The sequence below is a fragment of the Salmo trutta genome, chromosome 14 (genome assembly GCF_901001165.1).
Source record: "Salmo trutta chromosome 14, fSalTru1.1, whole genome shotgun sequence".
Lineage (NCBI taxonomy): Eukaryota > Metazoa > Chordata > Actinopteri > Salmoniformes > Salmonidae > Salmo > Salmo trutta.
Genome location: NC_042970.1, coordinates 62,601,100 through 62,617,237, shown reverse-complemented (window position 1 = coordinate 62,617,237; position 16,138 = coordinate 62,601,100). Strand labels below are relative to the sequence as shown.

Genomic DNA, 16,138 nt, shown 5'->3' with positions numbered 1-16,138 from the left:
TATTTAATAAGATTGAATTCAGGCTGTAACACAACAAAATGTGGAATAAGTCAAGGGGTATGAATACTTTCTGAAGGCACTGTGTGTACATGCATAGCAATGCTTCACTACAGTGAATCGATAGGACTCATTTGTTGTTCCAGTTTCAGATTTGTTGACTATTTCGAAGGTGAGAGAAACTAAAAAGTACTTTTCCATGGATGATTATGTGTTCCAGCATGAGGCCATTGAATCCATTCACAAGGGTTAAGCAGTGGCCTTAACTGACTCACAGATTTATCCAACGATCCTCACGCCCCAGCTAACACGGCCAACTGATCAGGGCCGACAGAGCCCAAATTCTTCACATTGTTCCATTCATCTCAGAGAACATGGCTTGTCTGTCAAAGATGCTCTCTGGAGAGAAAAGCCTTGGTCTAGAAGGTAGAATCTGCCTTGCTACAATCCCTTACTCAAATCCAAACCTTATAGCCGTCATACGCTATAGACAACAACCACCTTGGCTGGGAACCAGCACTTCAGGGCACTTTCTATCAGCATCGTTCCAGGCAGATGGGGAAATGAGTGTGATTGGCAGAGAGGGGAAGAGGAAGACGAGGCGACTGACTGAGAGGATACTGTTGCCAAGGAGGCGAGGGTTGGGATGGGGAGGGGGGGGGGGTTGTGGGGCGTGACCGCTCTTAATTATCCGATATGGTTGCCAAGCGTTGGCACGGGGACATGTTCAGAAATCGAGTGACAGGTTGCCAGCTCGGTGGGAGAAGAGCCAATAGGTGCGTTCTCTGGGTTTCGAATGACAAACGCCAAGTGACTAATGCTTTTGGAGCCTTGGGTGGGGGCCTACGCGCCATCAAACACGCACCAATGGATCTCCCCACAGTCGTCAGTCATCATCACATGCAATACAGAACAGCAGTTGAGCAACAACACCAGTCCCAGACGCGACCGATGCCGACCGTATCTGTTTGGTTGTGAGGCTTCCCTATCAGTCCGATCTGAATGGCCCCACACTTTTAATCCTTGGTTTAGATTAGTTTCTCGCTCCAATCCCTTAAATCCCTCTCGGAATGTTTCTGTGCTGCATGTTACTCTCACCGAGATATGGATCGACTGTTAGAGCGATCAGCGATTGGTCATTGACTGCAGTCACCTCATGGAATCAGACTCAGAACAAAACAAAGCCGGCCTCCATGTTGCATGAGAGATACTGAAGGCGTGGTGCGACTATCAGGGGAGGCACCGAAATAGCGGATCAGTGTTGGGTTCGTCGGGGTCAAAGAAGAGGCGGCGGTAGACACTGGCTAACCTGTCCTTGTTGCCGGCCTTCAGGAACTACTTTCTTTCAGTCACTCAGAGAAGGGGGATGGGATGGAGATAACACGGCCATAGCAGGTGAGATCACCGACTCTGGGTTCAACTGCATGTCAGGTGAAACTCCCACAATGCCCTCTGTTTTCACAGTCTACACAAACATAGAACTGAGATCCAATCGCCCTCACTCTTTTGTTGTCTGTCAAACCTTTTCTTGTATTGTTGTGGCGTTTTGAGGCCTGCAAATATTTATAATCCCCACATAGCAGACACAGAAGACATAACAAACAACCGTCGAAAGACTGCACTTGACGCCAGTAGTGCCCTAAAAACAGTCGTTGTTTGGATTGAGTTGAAAACGACAATGTTGAGTCCATATAAGTTCAAATGGCGAGCGATGAAGGCTAGGCTAATATCAAAGCTCCCCGGTTGGTCAGAAAACGGCATTCCGTACATTCCTCTCCCAGTTCTGTCAGCTTAACCTCAGTGCTGAGAGACTTTTTCACTAGTGCCGTAATTACTGTGGATGGAAGGCAACAGGAAATTGTTATTCGCAAACTACTTTGTCTCTCTCTCTCTGTCAAAGTGTGCGAAGACGCAGCTGTGGTCGGTCGGTCATCCCCCTCCTCAGGCTTGTCTCTGTGACTGACAAGGGAAGCCAGGTTTGGGATGGTAGACATTGTGTGGTCATGAGAGATGTGGTAAACAAGCTAGGCTATGCCTCTATCGCCGCTACACAGCCAGGCATTAGATGTCAGTCATCTGGAATGATGCTTTGTTAGCACGTCAACACTTGAGAAGGGGGCCAGAGAGGAAAGAACGTCTTATTAAAAACTATTTGTGATTAATATTTCCATGTCGCTGCTGAGTGAATGGAGAAGTGTGTGTGTCCCTGTGTGTGTGTGCCAGTGCATAATGTGTTTGGGCATGTGTGTTTGCACACGTGTGTGTCTGTGCGTGACTGTGTGTGTGTGTGTGTGCGTACATCTGTGTTTGTGCATGTGTGTCTGCGCGTGATTCTGTGTTTACGTGTATGTGTGTGTGCCTGTTTCAATCCGGAATGTGTAACGTATTACACACACACACACACACACACACACACACACACACACACACACACACACACACACACACACACACACAGTGACTGACTGAAGCATGGCAGGTTGAAACCTGCTGAGCAAACTACTCAAGGCTGCCTAGTCATGCATTGTCTGTGGTAGAGGATGACTCTAGAGAGGAATGAAACAACTCACCTCCCTGTCGAAAGAGTCACAGTCAGTGATTCCTAGTGGATTCAGTCAGACCATACATGTGAAGACAAGCTGACGAGGTCACGACGACTACAGCTCCTCTTCTCTATATGACCATCAATGTCGTGCCTAGTTTGTCGTAAACACAAGTAGAGGTATCTCAGTTTTACCGTATCCCTTTTGATCTACTGTCCAAGTGTCAAGGAATCTATGTGCTATGTAGTAACTGTCACATATGGATGAAAAATGTAAATGTGAATTATACACATCCCACTTCTGACTCCAGTGCGCTTCTGCCCAGTGCCAAGGCATTTACGCTTACGTACATAGGACAGGACTTAAACTGTTCTATATTTACCAATGGTAAAGTTATTGTGAATGAAGAGGTAGTGGGAAAAGCGACACTTTCCATACTGGCCCTCATATCTGAGCACAGCCTAACACTTTTCTCATGCAAGTGGTGACCTCTGCTGGTACAGTATAAGAACCGAAACATCAACTGGTCTGGCTTTCTTGAAACTAACACTATCTCAACATGTTGTCACATTGCACCTTCCTCAATAGACCCCTGGCGTCATGACACCTTCTTTCATCTGTAACCACAGGAGGCTGGTGGCACCTTAATTGGGGAGGAATTGCTCATGGTAATGGCTGGAGAGGAATCAGTGGAATGGTATCAAATACAGCAAACACAGGACGGCTTGTAATAATGGCTGGAATTGAGCAAATGGAATGGCATCAAACACATGGAAACTATGTGTTTGATGTATTTGATACCATTCCACTGATTCCGCTCCACCCACCTTATTGTGGTAAGCTTGTGGAAGGCTACCCGAAACGTTTGACCCAAGTTAAACAATTTAAAGGCGATGCTACCAATTACTAATTGAGTGTATGTACACTTATGACCCACTGGGAATGTGATGAAAGAAATAAAAGCTGAAATAAATCATTCTCTCTACTATTATTCATAATAATGCAGAGTAAAGTATGTGGTTTGGTGACATCATAAAGGTGTCTGTTTATTTTGTCATTAACTACCTGCACAATATAGTGAGTGACATACCCTTCTTCAACATTAAAATACAGGCTGGGGCCCAGATAACAGCACATGAAGAGGCAAACAGTAGCCTGGTCTAGTCATTACAAACAGTAGCCTGGTCTAGTCATTACAAACAGTAGCCTGGTCTAGTCATTACAAACAGTAGCCTGGCCGTCCTCCCCTCAGCATCCTCCACTATGTTACCATCAAAACAATAGATACTTTTGTACCTGTTTCCTCCAGCATCTTCACAAGGTCCTTTGCTGTTGTTCTGGGATTGATTTGCACTTTTCTCACCAAAGTACGTTCATCTCTAGGAGACAGAACGCATCTCCTTCCTGAGAGGTATGACGGCTGCGTGGTCCCATGGTGTTTATACTTGCGTACTATTGTTTGTACAGATAAACGTGGTACCTTCAGGCGTTTGGAAATAGCTCCCAAGGATGAACCAGACTTGTGGAGGTCTACAATTTTTTTCTGAGGTATTTGACAGATTTTTTTTATTTTCCCATGATGTCAAGCAAAGAGGAACTGAGTTTGAAGGTAGGCCTTTAAATGCATCCACAGGTACACCTCCAATTGACTCAAAATATGTAAATTAGCCTATCAGAAGCTTCTAAAGCCATGACATAATTTTCTGGAATTTTCCAAGCTGTTTAAATGCACAGTCAACTTAGTGTATGTAAACTTCTGACCCACTGGAATTGTGATACAAGGAATTATAAGTGAAATAATCTGTCTGTAAACAATTGTTGGAAAAACTACTTGTGTCATGCACAAAGTGGATGTCCTAACCGACTTGCCAAAGCTATAGTTTGTTAACAAGAAATATGTGGAGTGGTTGAAAAAGTAGTTTTAATGACTCCAACATAAGTATATGTAAACTTCCGACTTCAACTGTACATGCAATATAGCCTACAGGCCAGCAGAGGCATAGGCTAGCATATAGGGCATAGCAGCAGAAAAAATGAATACTCCTGCTGCATATGTACATTATGGCGTCCTTATGTGACCCCCAAAACACACCACACCTATGCGGTTCTCAATTGTAGGCTAGTGATGTCATCTCACCCCGGACTTGATCATTAGGATAGGCTACACTTTATGCAACAGGGATCATTAATGGGAAAAGATTACGGCGCAGTCAATCTATTTTAGTCCTCTAAAGCTTATTATCGAACTAGACTGTAGTGCGAGAGAGAAGTGGGGGGGTAACTGATAGATAACGGATCCGAGTGTAACTGCATAGCGGAGCGCGTTTCTCGTCCTCGGGGCTCGCGTTTCCCTGGGGTTGTTGCACCGCTCTCTATGTCCTTATCTCCCCGACAATCTCGCCCTGAACTATTTTCAGCTGGACTCGCAAAGACAGACGGCGGACATACTGTAGCGAGGGGGACGGACCCGGGTTCACCATGTTGACATTGTTGTCAGCGATGTACATAGTGGTGCGGGCGGCATCGTCGGAGGTAAGAGGCTTCTCCTTGACCGCAACAGCATACCAAGGGGCTCTCAAACTAAATATTAAGGCTACCTTTGAATAAACTACAGTTGCACATTTGACATCGACTCTCCTCCCTATAGCACATGTTTTGAATTACTGCGATAAACTCTTACCAACCTAATCCTATTGGGTAGCCTAGTGAAACATTGGTTTATTCGGATCCCTATTAGTTTTTGCCGAAGCTTCAGCTATTCTTTACTATCGACTAGAAAACGAGTCGCAATGGCTACTATTTTGTGGTATCTATCCGTAGGCTATCCCTCAGTCAACAAGACATTCGAATTGAGTAGTCTACTTTGAGGCCTACTCATTCATAATGTAGCCTACAGACTGTCTGTGGCTGGACTGTCCTGTCTGTGTGACCCCATCACCATTCATTCATTAACTGCTTCCCCTACGCAGCTTTGGTAAAGGGTGGCAGGTAGCCTAGTGGTTAGAGTAACCGAAAGGTTGCAAGATCGAATCCCCGACCTGACAAGGTAAAGAAAGAAAAAAAGAACGCGAGCGGATGTTCATTGCAGATTACAACATGGATAGTTCCTTGCCACCCAGTGCATCAGACAGGCGCAGCCTCCATAGGGGAAGTCAAATATTTTCATCGGGCGATTATGTAACATTAATGGTCCACTTCCCACAATCATAATGAAACGGATCTAATAAAGCACGAGGGGCCGTGGTATATTGGCCATATACCACAACACCCGAGGTGCCTTACTGCTATTATAAACTGATTATCAGCGTAATTAGAGCAAGCAGTAAAAAAATGTTTTCTCATATGGGTGGTATGTGGTCTGATATACCACGGCTGCCAGCCAATCAGCATTCAGAGCTCGAACCATCCAGTTTATAATTAGTTTTTATATCTGTTTGCATAACAATAATCACATTTTTAGCCATGTAGTGTTTTGTTGGAGTGTATACCATGTGTATCCTTTATATAAGACTAATACAACTTAAATAAAGGTAAATAATATTAGGTAACTAAGTGACATGTTATATCTGCCGTGGAAAATATTAGGCTGCATGTCTGTGTTAGGTCCTGGTTGCTTGATGAAATAGAGTGAACATGAATTATAGTTAAAAGTCAACAGGCTTAGTTCTTGAAACGGGTTATTTTGAAACCTCCGAATGTGTCCCAAGAGGGACATGCCAGAAAGGATGGAATTATGGTGCTTCCCAACTAAATTGGATTCACTAAACCTAACCTTGTTCTTACCCCCACCCTAGAAAAAAGCTAATATGCCTGCTCATCAGTTGTGAAGATAGTGCCACTTTAGTCTGTTCTATTGCCAAGCAGCTCGTGACTAGTCTACCAGAGCCACATCACTGCACTTGACTTCAAATGACCCCACTCTTGACCCCAGTGGAGGCTACAGACAGACGTCTTGTTCCTATAGTCTTCTATTAGAAAAAGTTAGGTGGACGTTATACTTACTACTTGAAGATTAATCGTATTTTCTGTTTGAATTAGGCTACCAGTTGGCTTATGACGGATTTGATTTTACCCACCTACTAAATAAAGATGCAGGTATTAATGGTAGAGGACGTGGTTTTCAAGTTAAACCAATATGGACAAATATTCTACAGCACTTTCACTCATCAGTGGTCATGAAGCAATGAAGCAATGAAAGAGAAGTGTCTCCATCTTACAGACAATGGCCATTCATAGTTGCTTACTAGTAAGTCACAGAACCAACCTTAAACTCAGTCTAATCAGGCTTTTGTTGGGTGTTTGAATGAATCGTTGCTTGAAATATTGTTCATCATGTAATAGTCGGTCTTATTAACTTTAATTATAAGACATTAATAGATCATTTATAAACCACGTTTTTGATTTGCTGAACATTAGTCCTGTCGGTATGCTCAATCTTTATAGAAAAATGCTGTGTGCTGTAATGTAGGTGTGATGCATTTGTAAAAACCAAACATAGATTGATATCAGGGTATAGGCCTACTTTGGGACAATTCATTGGCTAAATTCAACTTGGCATAGGCTACCAAAAATCCACTAAACACATCCCAACACAACTCTAATGTATATATCTGATTAATGAAGTGTATAGATTAAAATGTGTGTTTTCTTAAAAATAGATTTAAAAAAAAGCTTGGCCCAGTGCAAATACTATGCCATCCTCCTTCATTCATTGATTAGACTACAGTGAGAACTGCAAATAACTGTGTACAGAGAATCCCTAGGATACTGTCTATCCAGTCCTTCTAGAGGAGTGATGAACGTCTGTTAATTTATTAAAAAGCTATACAAAATGTGCGGCTGAAAGAAGCAAGAAGCAAGGTATTAGCAGTGGTGTAAAGTACGTAAGTAGTACTTAAGTCGTTTTTTGGGGTTCTGTACTATTTATATTTTTGACTACTTTTACTTCACTACATTCCTAAAGAAAATAATGTAATTTTTACTCCATACATTTTCCCTGACACACAAAAGTACTCGTTACATTTTAAATGCTTAACAGGACAGGAAAATGCTTCAATTCACGCACTTATCAAGAGAACACCCATGGTCATCCGTACTGCCTCTGATCTGGCGGATTCACTATACACAAATGCTTCATTTATAAATTATGTCTGAGTGTTGAAATGCGCCCCTGACTATCCGTAAAATAAATTAAAAAAAAACAGAAAATCGTGCCGTCTGGTTTGCCTAATATAAGGAATTTGAAATGATTTGTACTTTAACTTGTACTTTTGATACCTACGTATATTTTTGAAATTACATTTACTTTCGATACCTAAGTATATTTCAAATCAAATACTTATAGACGTTTACTCAAATAGTATTTTACTGGGTGACTTTCACTTTTTACTTGAGTCATTTTCTACGAAGGTATTTTTTACTTTTACTCAAGTATGGCGGTTGGGTACATTTTCAACCCCTGGGTATTAGTAAAAGGAGATATTTGAACGCCGCCCGTACTCAGGTTTTTTAGGTGTGTGGTCCATATAAGGTTATATGGGCGTGGCCTACGATAACAACGCGCTCGGGCTGCAGCAGTTGTTCATGGGGAATGTGTTCCTTTTCATGACCTGGGCGGGTAAAAAGACCAGCATCAGTGAATATTCAACTACAGATCCCAGGACAGGAATCCAGTGCGTCATTTCAATACAAGCGCAGAGGTGACCCTTCTGTCTAGTCCTAGCGGGAGAACAGTGTTTGCAGGCTTAACTAGATCATCTATCTCAAGTGAATATGGTAAGATGTATGTTTATTTTGTTGCTGTCAGTTAATGCTAACTGTTATATTAGTGATGCATCGAAAGTGTTAGCTAGCTAGGAAAACAGATGCTTGTCATTGCTGATGATCAAATTGGGTTTTGTATCCGCTTGTCATTGAAGCCGGGAGCTAGCATCATTGGTTAATCTAATGTTTGATTTAAAATGAGTCTGATTAGATTTCAGGCTATAACGTTCACCATCTCTTCCTGAAGTCGTTTGCTAACGTTATTCAGAAAGATGGCCAACCAGCCATCTTGTGCAGTGAGAAGAAATACGAGGATGTTGGATTTTATTAATAGTCTCTAGACTACAATTGGGAAATGAAGAAGATAAAGTGCCTGATCAGGAAATTGTTTCCGCTTTTTCACACTAGTAACAATGTAGCCGCGGTGCCTTCTCTTTTCAGTCGTTATGGCTACGTTGTTGCAGTAACAGACTTTCGCGCGTGGCATTAGTATAAATTGCATCATCGTCATTCATTAATTCATTCATTCCTTGATGACAATGGATATCAAGAACAGCTTGAGTCGCCCATTTTGAAGCTATTGGACGCGTTCCTCTGCCCAGGCGTTGCTGACGCATGCCAGGTCTTACAACGCCTGGATAGGTATTTTATGTATCAGCTAACTACGTCTGTTCTAGCAACCTGTCAGTCAATGACAGTCGATGATGTGGCACGCAACCATTGGTTGATGCATGCAACTTCTGAGCAGGGGAACCTAACCAACATATGGGCATTGCGTGCATCAACCAATGGCTGCATCCATTGGGTCATCCACTTACCGATTTGCTATAACATGATGTGGTTAGCTGATACAACGCCTGGATAGGTATTTTACGTAAGATTTGGCATGCGTTAGCAGGAACGCGCCCCTTATGTGGAATATAACTTGGGTAAAATGTAAAAGCGATACATAATAGCAGAATAGCCAACATATATAGTTCTTAATCTTTGCTCTTTCAAACAACAGTTAGCGTTAAATCACGGAAAATATCACTAAATGCACTTTATGGGCTAATGCAAAGTGCGTTTCCATCTGTCAACACTGAGTTTTGTCATTTTAATCAACATAGCAGTCAGATGCGATTACTGCCACTTCATTTGCTTATCCCTGCTATGTAGGTCATTACTGCTGTGTTGGAAGATTGCATAGAACGAGTATGGGGTTTTTGTGTTGTTTTGCAGGCCGACCCAATCCGTGTGCTGGTGACTGGCGCTGCTGGACAGATCGCCTACTCTCTGCTGTACAGCATCGCCAAGGGAGATGTCTTCGGCAAGGACCAGGTAACACGGCCTAGGCCTACTTATATCTGCTCTCTCTCTCTCTCTATCACATCATCTTTGGCCTCGAGAGAGCACAGGAGGCAGATGGCTGTTGTAACATGTAGGCTATAACGACGCCGTTACATAAGCGTGTGAATTATACATGGGATGTGAATTTTTGACATGAGGTGGGGAGGGGCAGATCTCTTATTTTTGGCAGTGGTGAATGCAGATCCCTCTTTGCCTTCGTTTCTGTTCTAGCCCATCATCTTGGTCCTGCTGGACATCCCTCCCATGTTGCCAGTTCTGGATGGGGTTGTGATGGAGCTGCAGGACTGTGCTCTCCCACTCCTCAGGGGTGAGCTATGCTTTTCTGTTCTGCCTGGGCTGGTTGTGAGAACATACGAGTGAGAACATTATACATAGGCATGCTTTTTGGCATGATTTACATTCTGTGTCCTCCCCCATCTGAAACATATTTAAAATGCATTGCGTGTGTATGGACTGTATGTATGTGTGTGTGTGTGTGTGTACCTCCCTGCTGCTGCAGTACTTTTCCAATAGCACTAACTTCACAGCAGCAGGAATGGTCCACAACAGACTGCTGTGGGAAGGAGTATCAGAAAGGAGGCCTCCTATTAGTCGGTTCCCAAGGCCCTATAGGAAATTCCAGCCAATCCTGGGAGTGGTGGGGCAACAATAGGGGAGGCGGGTTACAAGATGTTTCTTGCACCAGTGAGCCCTGATTGAAGTTCATCCTGATAAAACAGGGAATGAGTTTTTCACTAGTGGCCAGAGACCAAACATTATCTATGAAATCAGACCATTTGGCAGTGTTTCAAGAAAATAGAGAAAAAAATTCAGCCAGGTGGAGCCACTGAGTGCTAAGGTGTGTGTGTGTGTGTGTGTGTGTGTGGAAATTACCTAAGGCCATTTTTCTACACAGAGACTTTGTCTGTATCTTGCTTTCATGTACACCCAGATGATCCTGAAATGGCACTATAATTACTGTAAATTAAACATTTAGCTACCACCCCAAACAGAAACTGCCACCACACCTACTGTCTTACTAACTTTGGCAGACATTCTTTGCTCATAGAATATATATCTTTTTTTAACGCATCTTAAAATCATAATTGTATTGCTTTTATGTAAAATCAGAATTTTATGTTCATTGCTAAATCCAATATAAACATGCATCTCTCTACAAATGTGGCTGTAACACCAAACGTTAACGACATCCACTCTATCCAACACAATATCCATGGTAACTAACAGCCCCCCCCCCCCCCCCCCCCCCACCACAGAGGTCATCCCCACCGACAAGGTGGAAGTGGGCTTCAAGGATCTGGACGCCGCCATCTTGGTGGGCTCTATGCCCAGGAAGGAGGGCATGGAGAGGAAGGACCTCCTGAAGGCCAACGTGGCCATCTTTAAGACCCAGGGTGCCGCCCTGGAGAAGTACGCCAAGAAGACCGTCAGGGTAACTGTCCCTCTGTGTGTCTATGACTCGGCATGTTTCGGGCCACAGCCGCAGAGCAGCAGCAGCCTGGCTAGAGAGAGAGAGAGAGAGAGAGAGAGAGGTGGAGGGACACACCCCGCACCAAAGAGAGAGCTCTCATTGCTAACGATAATCAAGGGTCACGAAGGCACAACAGTACGGCGAAGGCCATGTTGTGAGGTGTTGTACTGATGTAACATTTTAGTGAGATACATTTTTGATTCATGTTAAAGACTTTATGTAATACCTCCAGTTCTAAGACATTTTGAAATGAACCACTACAGATTTCACAACTTTCCTTCCTTTAAAATCATACAAACCTTTTGACAAATCAGACTATAATTTGACCTTTTCGCATTTCAAACGGGCCAGTTTTATTGGACAGCCTTATACTTCTATGGTATAGGCGCAAGTTCACATCTTAATGGGCTGGGTTCCAAAGCCAGGGATGAAAACTGCTCCATGCTGGTGTCATGAGGGGGCCTTTGGCCACTACGGGTTTGCAGCAACAACTAGACGTAAGTGTGACGAACAAAGCCTCACCTCTTCTATGGCCACTACTCCTGATCCAGGAATGTGTGTGAATTTGAATGGGCTGGTTTCTATATAGCTACATAAGAACTGGATGCCCGTCCTCTAAAGTAAGTGTGTTTTTAGAAGAAGAGTACTTTATTAATCCATACCAGATGGAAATGTGGGTTCTACTTTACCCAATCCCTCCTATATACGCACACACAAGTACCCACATTAGGCAGAAACAGTGCAGCGACCCGGTGAGCAGTTTAGGGGTTGAGTGCCTTGCTCAGGGCCGCAATGGCAGGAGATGTTATCTTTCTAGGATTGGCACTGGCAGCCGTAACACTCACGTACACACAGCAATCCCTTTAAATCGAGCTAATGCTTGACCTTCATTTAAAGGGGATGTATTCTGTGTGTGACATCTATCTTTATGTTGATTTATAGGCCATTTAGAAAGTGTCAGTATTTCCCTTAGTCATGACTCGTGTTTCTCAGTTGCACGGCTACTCTTTAAAAAAAATATATATTTAGAAAAATGGGTACAAAGTAAAACAAAAAAAAAGTGTGTATATATATATATATATATATATATATATATATTTTTTTACTTTGTACCCCTTTTTCTCTCCAATTTTGTGATATCCAATTGGTAGTTAGTCTTGTCCCATCGCTGCAACTCCCGTATGGACTCGGGACAGGCGAAGGGTCAAGAGCCATGCGTCCTCTGAAACACAACCCTGTCAAGCCGCACTGCTTCTTGACACACTGTTCGCTTAACCCGGAAGCCAGCCGCACCAATGTGTCGGAAGAAACGCCATACAACTGGCGGACGTGTCAGCGTGCATGCGCCAGGAGTCGCTAGAGCGCGATGGGACAAGGACGTGCCGGCCGGCCGAACCCTCCCCTAACCTGGACGACGCTGGGCCAATTATGCATCACTTCAGGTCTCCCGGTCACGGATCGAACCCGGTGCTGTAGTGACGCCTCAAGCACTGCAGTGCCTTAGATCGCTGCACCACTCGGGAGGCCTCTGCTACTCTTTCTGCTTTCATAAACCAAGTGTATGCTTTTAGATGTATAAATAGTCACGTACAATGGCACAAAATGAAGATAAAAATAAAATAGGACTTATCCTATTCTTGTTTCCTACTCTGAAATTGAGCTGTTCCTGAATCTGTAGTTTGAGTGAGCGATGACTCTTTGATGTTTCTCTCTCTCTCTCAGGTCTTAGTGGTGGGAAACCCTGCTAACACCAACTGTCTGATTGCCTCCAAGTCCGCCCCCTCCATCCCCAAGGAGAACTTCTCCTGCCTGACCCGTCTAGACCACAACAGGGCCCGTTCCCAGGTAGGCCGAAGCCAAGAGGCTCCGTCCGGAAAAAGCCACGAGTTCCTAGCCTCTAGGCTCTTGATGTAATGTCCAATCCCAAATGGATCCCTATACCCTATGTACTTCAGCATATCTGAGAGGATTAAGTGTGAGCAATATGATTGGCTAGTTTGCATTTTTACCATATTGCTTAAACCTAGTCAATCATATTATCTCTAGAAGTGCATAAGGTGTAGCTATAAGTCAATTTGGAGTTTAGATCTGAAACAATTGAATGGGTATACCAATATGGTCCAAAATCCCATAAATTGCATCGCAGCCTGTTGGCCTCTAGGTGGCGATGCGTTGCGGCGTGCCCGCCGACGCAGTCAAGAACGTCATCATCTGGGGCAACCACTCATCCACCCAGTACCCCGACGTGCACCACGCCATGGTCAACGTGCACGGCAAGGAGGTGAAGGCGTACGACGCCGTGAAGGACGACAGCTGGCTCAAGGGAGACTTCATCTCTGTAAGTGAACTCAAGTTTTGGCTCTTCTGAGCTAACCCATTTTGACACAATTTCCCATAAGAAATGTACTATAAGGCATTCTAACAATTTGCTTCAAAAGGCATTATTCTGCCATTTAAAAAAAAAATACAAATAAATGTATGGCTTTGTTTATGAAAATGTTCAGGGCCTCAAACTGTACAAATGTACCAATTTTCATGCTTTTATGAAAAGTAAACAATTCCACCCCAAATCTGCACACGTCGCTTGGACTACTGCTCACAATCAATTGTATTTGTCACATGCGCCGAATGCAACAGGCGTAGATAGACCTTACATTGAAATGCTTACTTACAAGCCCTTAACCAACAATGCAGTTTTAAGAAAAATAAGTGTGATCCTTAATATAAAAATAAAGGAATGCTTTATGAATGTAGTTATACATATTTATGAGCAGCTATTTGCACCTATGTTGTGTATGTGTAGCTTATAGGTATTATAAATGTGTGATCCTTACCTGAATGAATCCCTTCATGGAAAAGCGAGCGTAGGTTGTGGGTGTCATTTTGGACCCCATATCTCGTCTTTTAATAATCTCTTATCTGAATACAAGCATTTTCACTGAATCTATTAGTCTCTTTAGTCCCGTGTTGTAATGAAGCAGTCCTAAATCTCCCTCTGTCCCTTTCCCTCTCTTCCTCTTCTCTCTCTTCCTCTTCTCTCTGTCTCCTGCAGACGGTGCAGCTGCGTGGTGCCGCCGTCATCAAGGCCAGGAAGCTCTCCAGTGCCATGTCTGCCGCCAAGGCCATCTGTGACCACATGAGGGACTGGTGGTTCGGCACTCTCGATGTAAGCCGTGTGTTTGGGAGGTGGGGTGGAATGACTTCAAGGATCTGCAGCAAACCCACTTTTTTTTTCTTCTCCAAACTCCACAAAACATTTAACGCTAAACAACTAACAAATGTTTATATTTTGAAAAGCGGTGTCTCGGAACAGAGCACCGCGACCGCTCATTCTTTTCTGGAAGAATCCACGAACACGCAAAGCGTTTTGTTTGGTTGTCTCAGACAAATGAATTTGAATTGGCTGTACTCTTAAGTGGAAAAAGAATATCATAGGGTTGCATAATTCTGCAAACGTTCCCTGGATTTTCTGGAAAACCTGGGAATTTGCAGGGGGATTTTTTTTTTGTGAAGCTGTGTCCCTGGCCTGATTGTTTTGTCCTGTTGTCATTTTCAGGGTGAGTTCATGTCTATGGGTGTGTACGCTGGTGGAAACTCCTACGGAATCCCCGAAGACCTCATTTACTCATTCCCTGTTCATATCAAGGTAAGGCGTAACCATAGAGATGGATAGAGGGCTCTTGTGCCACAGTTTATTTACGAATTGCCAAAATGTGTCACTCATGGCCCTCAATGGCACTGCTCGTTCTGTCACAGAAGAGGCAGTTGTATACATAGGAGATGGGCTGTCTTGCATCTCTATGGGCATAACTAATCAACCCTGGCAAGGTGTATTAATAGAACATATCATTTACCGATGGGTGGTTATTGAAAGTCATTATTACCCAGCACCAGCTTTTCAGAGTTTAGGTTATACCAACATAGGCCTACTATTGCAAGCCAGCAGTGTACACAGACTTGTCACATTCATTTGCTATCGGAAAATCGTGACAAAACGGTGTTACGCAGAGCATTATGGGTACTGGAGTCGTGTACTGTAGTTGTGATCCTGGATTGGATGAGATGTGCTAAAGAGCCCCCTGTTTGATCCTCATCCATATTCTCTCCACAGAACAAGTCGTGGAATATCCATGACGGTCTGACCGTCAACGACTTCTCCCGCGCCAAGATGGACGCCACAGCCGCCGAGCTGGTTGAGGAGCGAGACACGGCCCTGTCCTTCCTGAGCCAGTGACTCGCGGTGCCACCTACTGGCACACCGCCACAACAACAGCACTTAGAAGACCCCCAGAACCCTCCTGACTCGCGTCTGTGACCAAATGCCCCCACTCGAGTCCCGCTGCACATTTGGCGAGTGTGTGTACCTCTCTGTATGTGTGTGTGTTTGTTCATCTCTTTAAGATAACGGTTATTAATAATAAACCTGTAATAAAAAAAGGCTATCTAAACGTTGGTCTTTGTCGGAAGACACTGGAGGATTGTCCTTTGGGTAGATGATAATGCACAATAGCTCTACTGTACTCACACGTTATCCAACAATAAAAACAGGTACAACTGATAACTCATTCTGTGGATTGTGGTTGGTTATTTGACTAAATATCTCTAAAACAAAGGTTTTCTGTTATTTTTAAGATAATATTAAAGTTTACATGGAAATAAAAATACGATAGTTGTATTCCTGTAAATATGGTAGTTATCTATATCATGGTATGTGAAATGTTGTGTAACTATTTTTCTACCCCCTCTTTCCATTGAGGCCCACTGAGCCTTCAAACATGTATTGTGATCAAAGAGGGTATTTCTGAAGTTAATTATTATCTTGTCAGTCAGGCAAAATACAATCAGTAGATGTTGGTGAGGTCAAAGATGGTGAGGGTCATTGCCCTTTGCAATGAAATATTTGACCACATGGTGGCACTGTTGACAAGGTTATACTACTCGGGGACCCCTTTCAAATTGATCAAATGGTAGTTTAATCATATTAACAAGATCCTAATGGTGAAAAGCTTAAGAT

The 16,138-nt window shown here is 43.5% G+C and overlaps 1 protein-coding gene across 3 annotated transcripts; it reads left to right on the top strand.

Annotated features, from left to right (window-relative positions):
• The first annotated feature begins 5,018 nt into the window (after positions 1-5,018).
• LOC115208568 (malate dehydrogenase, cytoplasmic) lies at positions 5,019-15,689 on the top strand. Of its 3 annotated transcripts, none has more exons than XM_029776728.1 (9): positions 5,019-5,072; positions 9,525-9,623; positions 9,864-9,960; positions 10,910-11,085; positions 12,847-12,969; positions 13,286-13,462; positions 14,177-14,290; positions 14,681-14,770; positions 15,236-15,689. In XM_029776728.1, exons 1-9 carry the CDS (start codon positions 5,019-5,021, stop codon positions 15,356-15,358), a joined length of 1,053 nt encoding a protein of 350 aa, XP_029632588.1. In that variant the 3' UTR covers positions 15,359-15,689. The 3 variants fall into 3 exon arrangements, with proteins under 3 accessions (XP_029632588.1, XP_029632590.1, XP_029632589.1); XM_029776730.1 differs by lacking the exon at positions 5,019-5,072 and adding an exon at positions 8,174-8,315 and having other exon boundaries at positions 15,236-15,590; XM_029776729.1 differs by lacking the exon at positions 5,019-5,072 and adding an exon at positions 9,200-9,232 and having other exon boundaries at positions 15,236-15,590.
• The last annotated feature ends 449 nt before the right edge of the window (positions 15,690-16,138 follow it).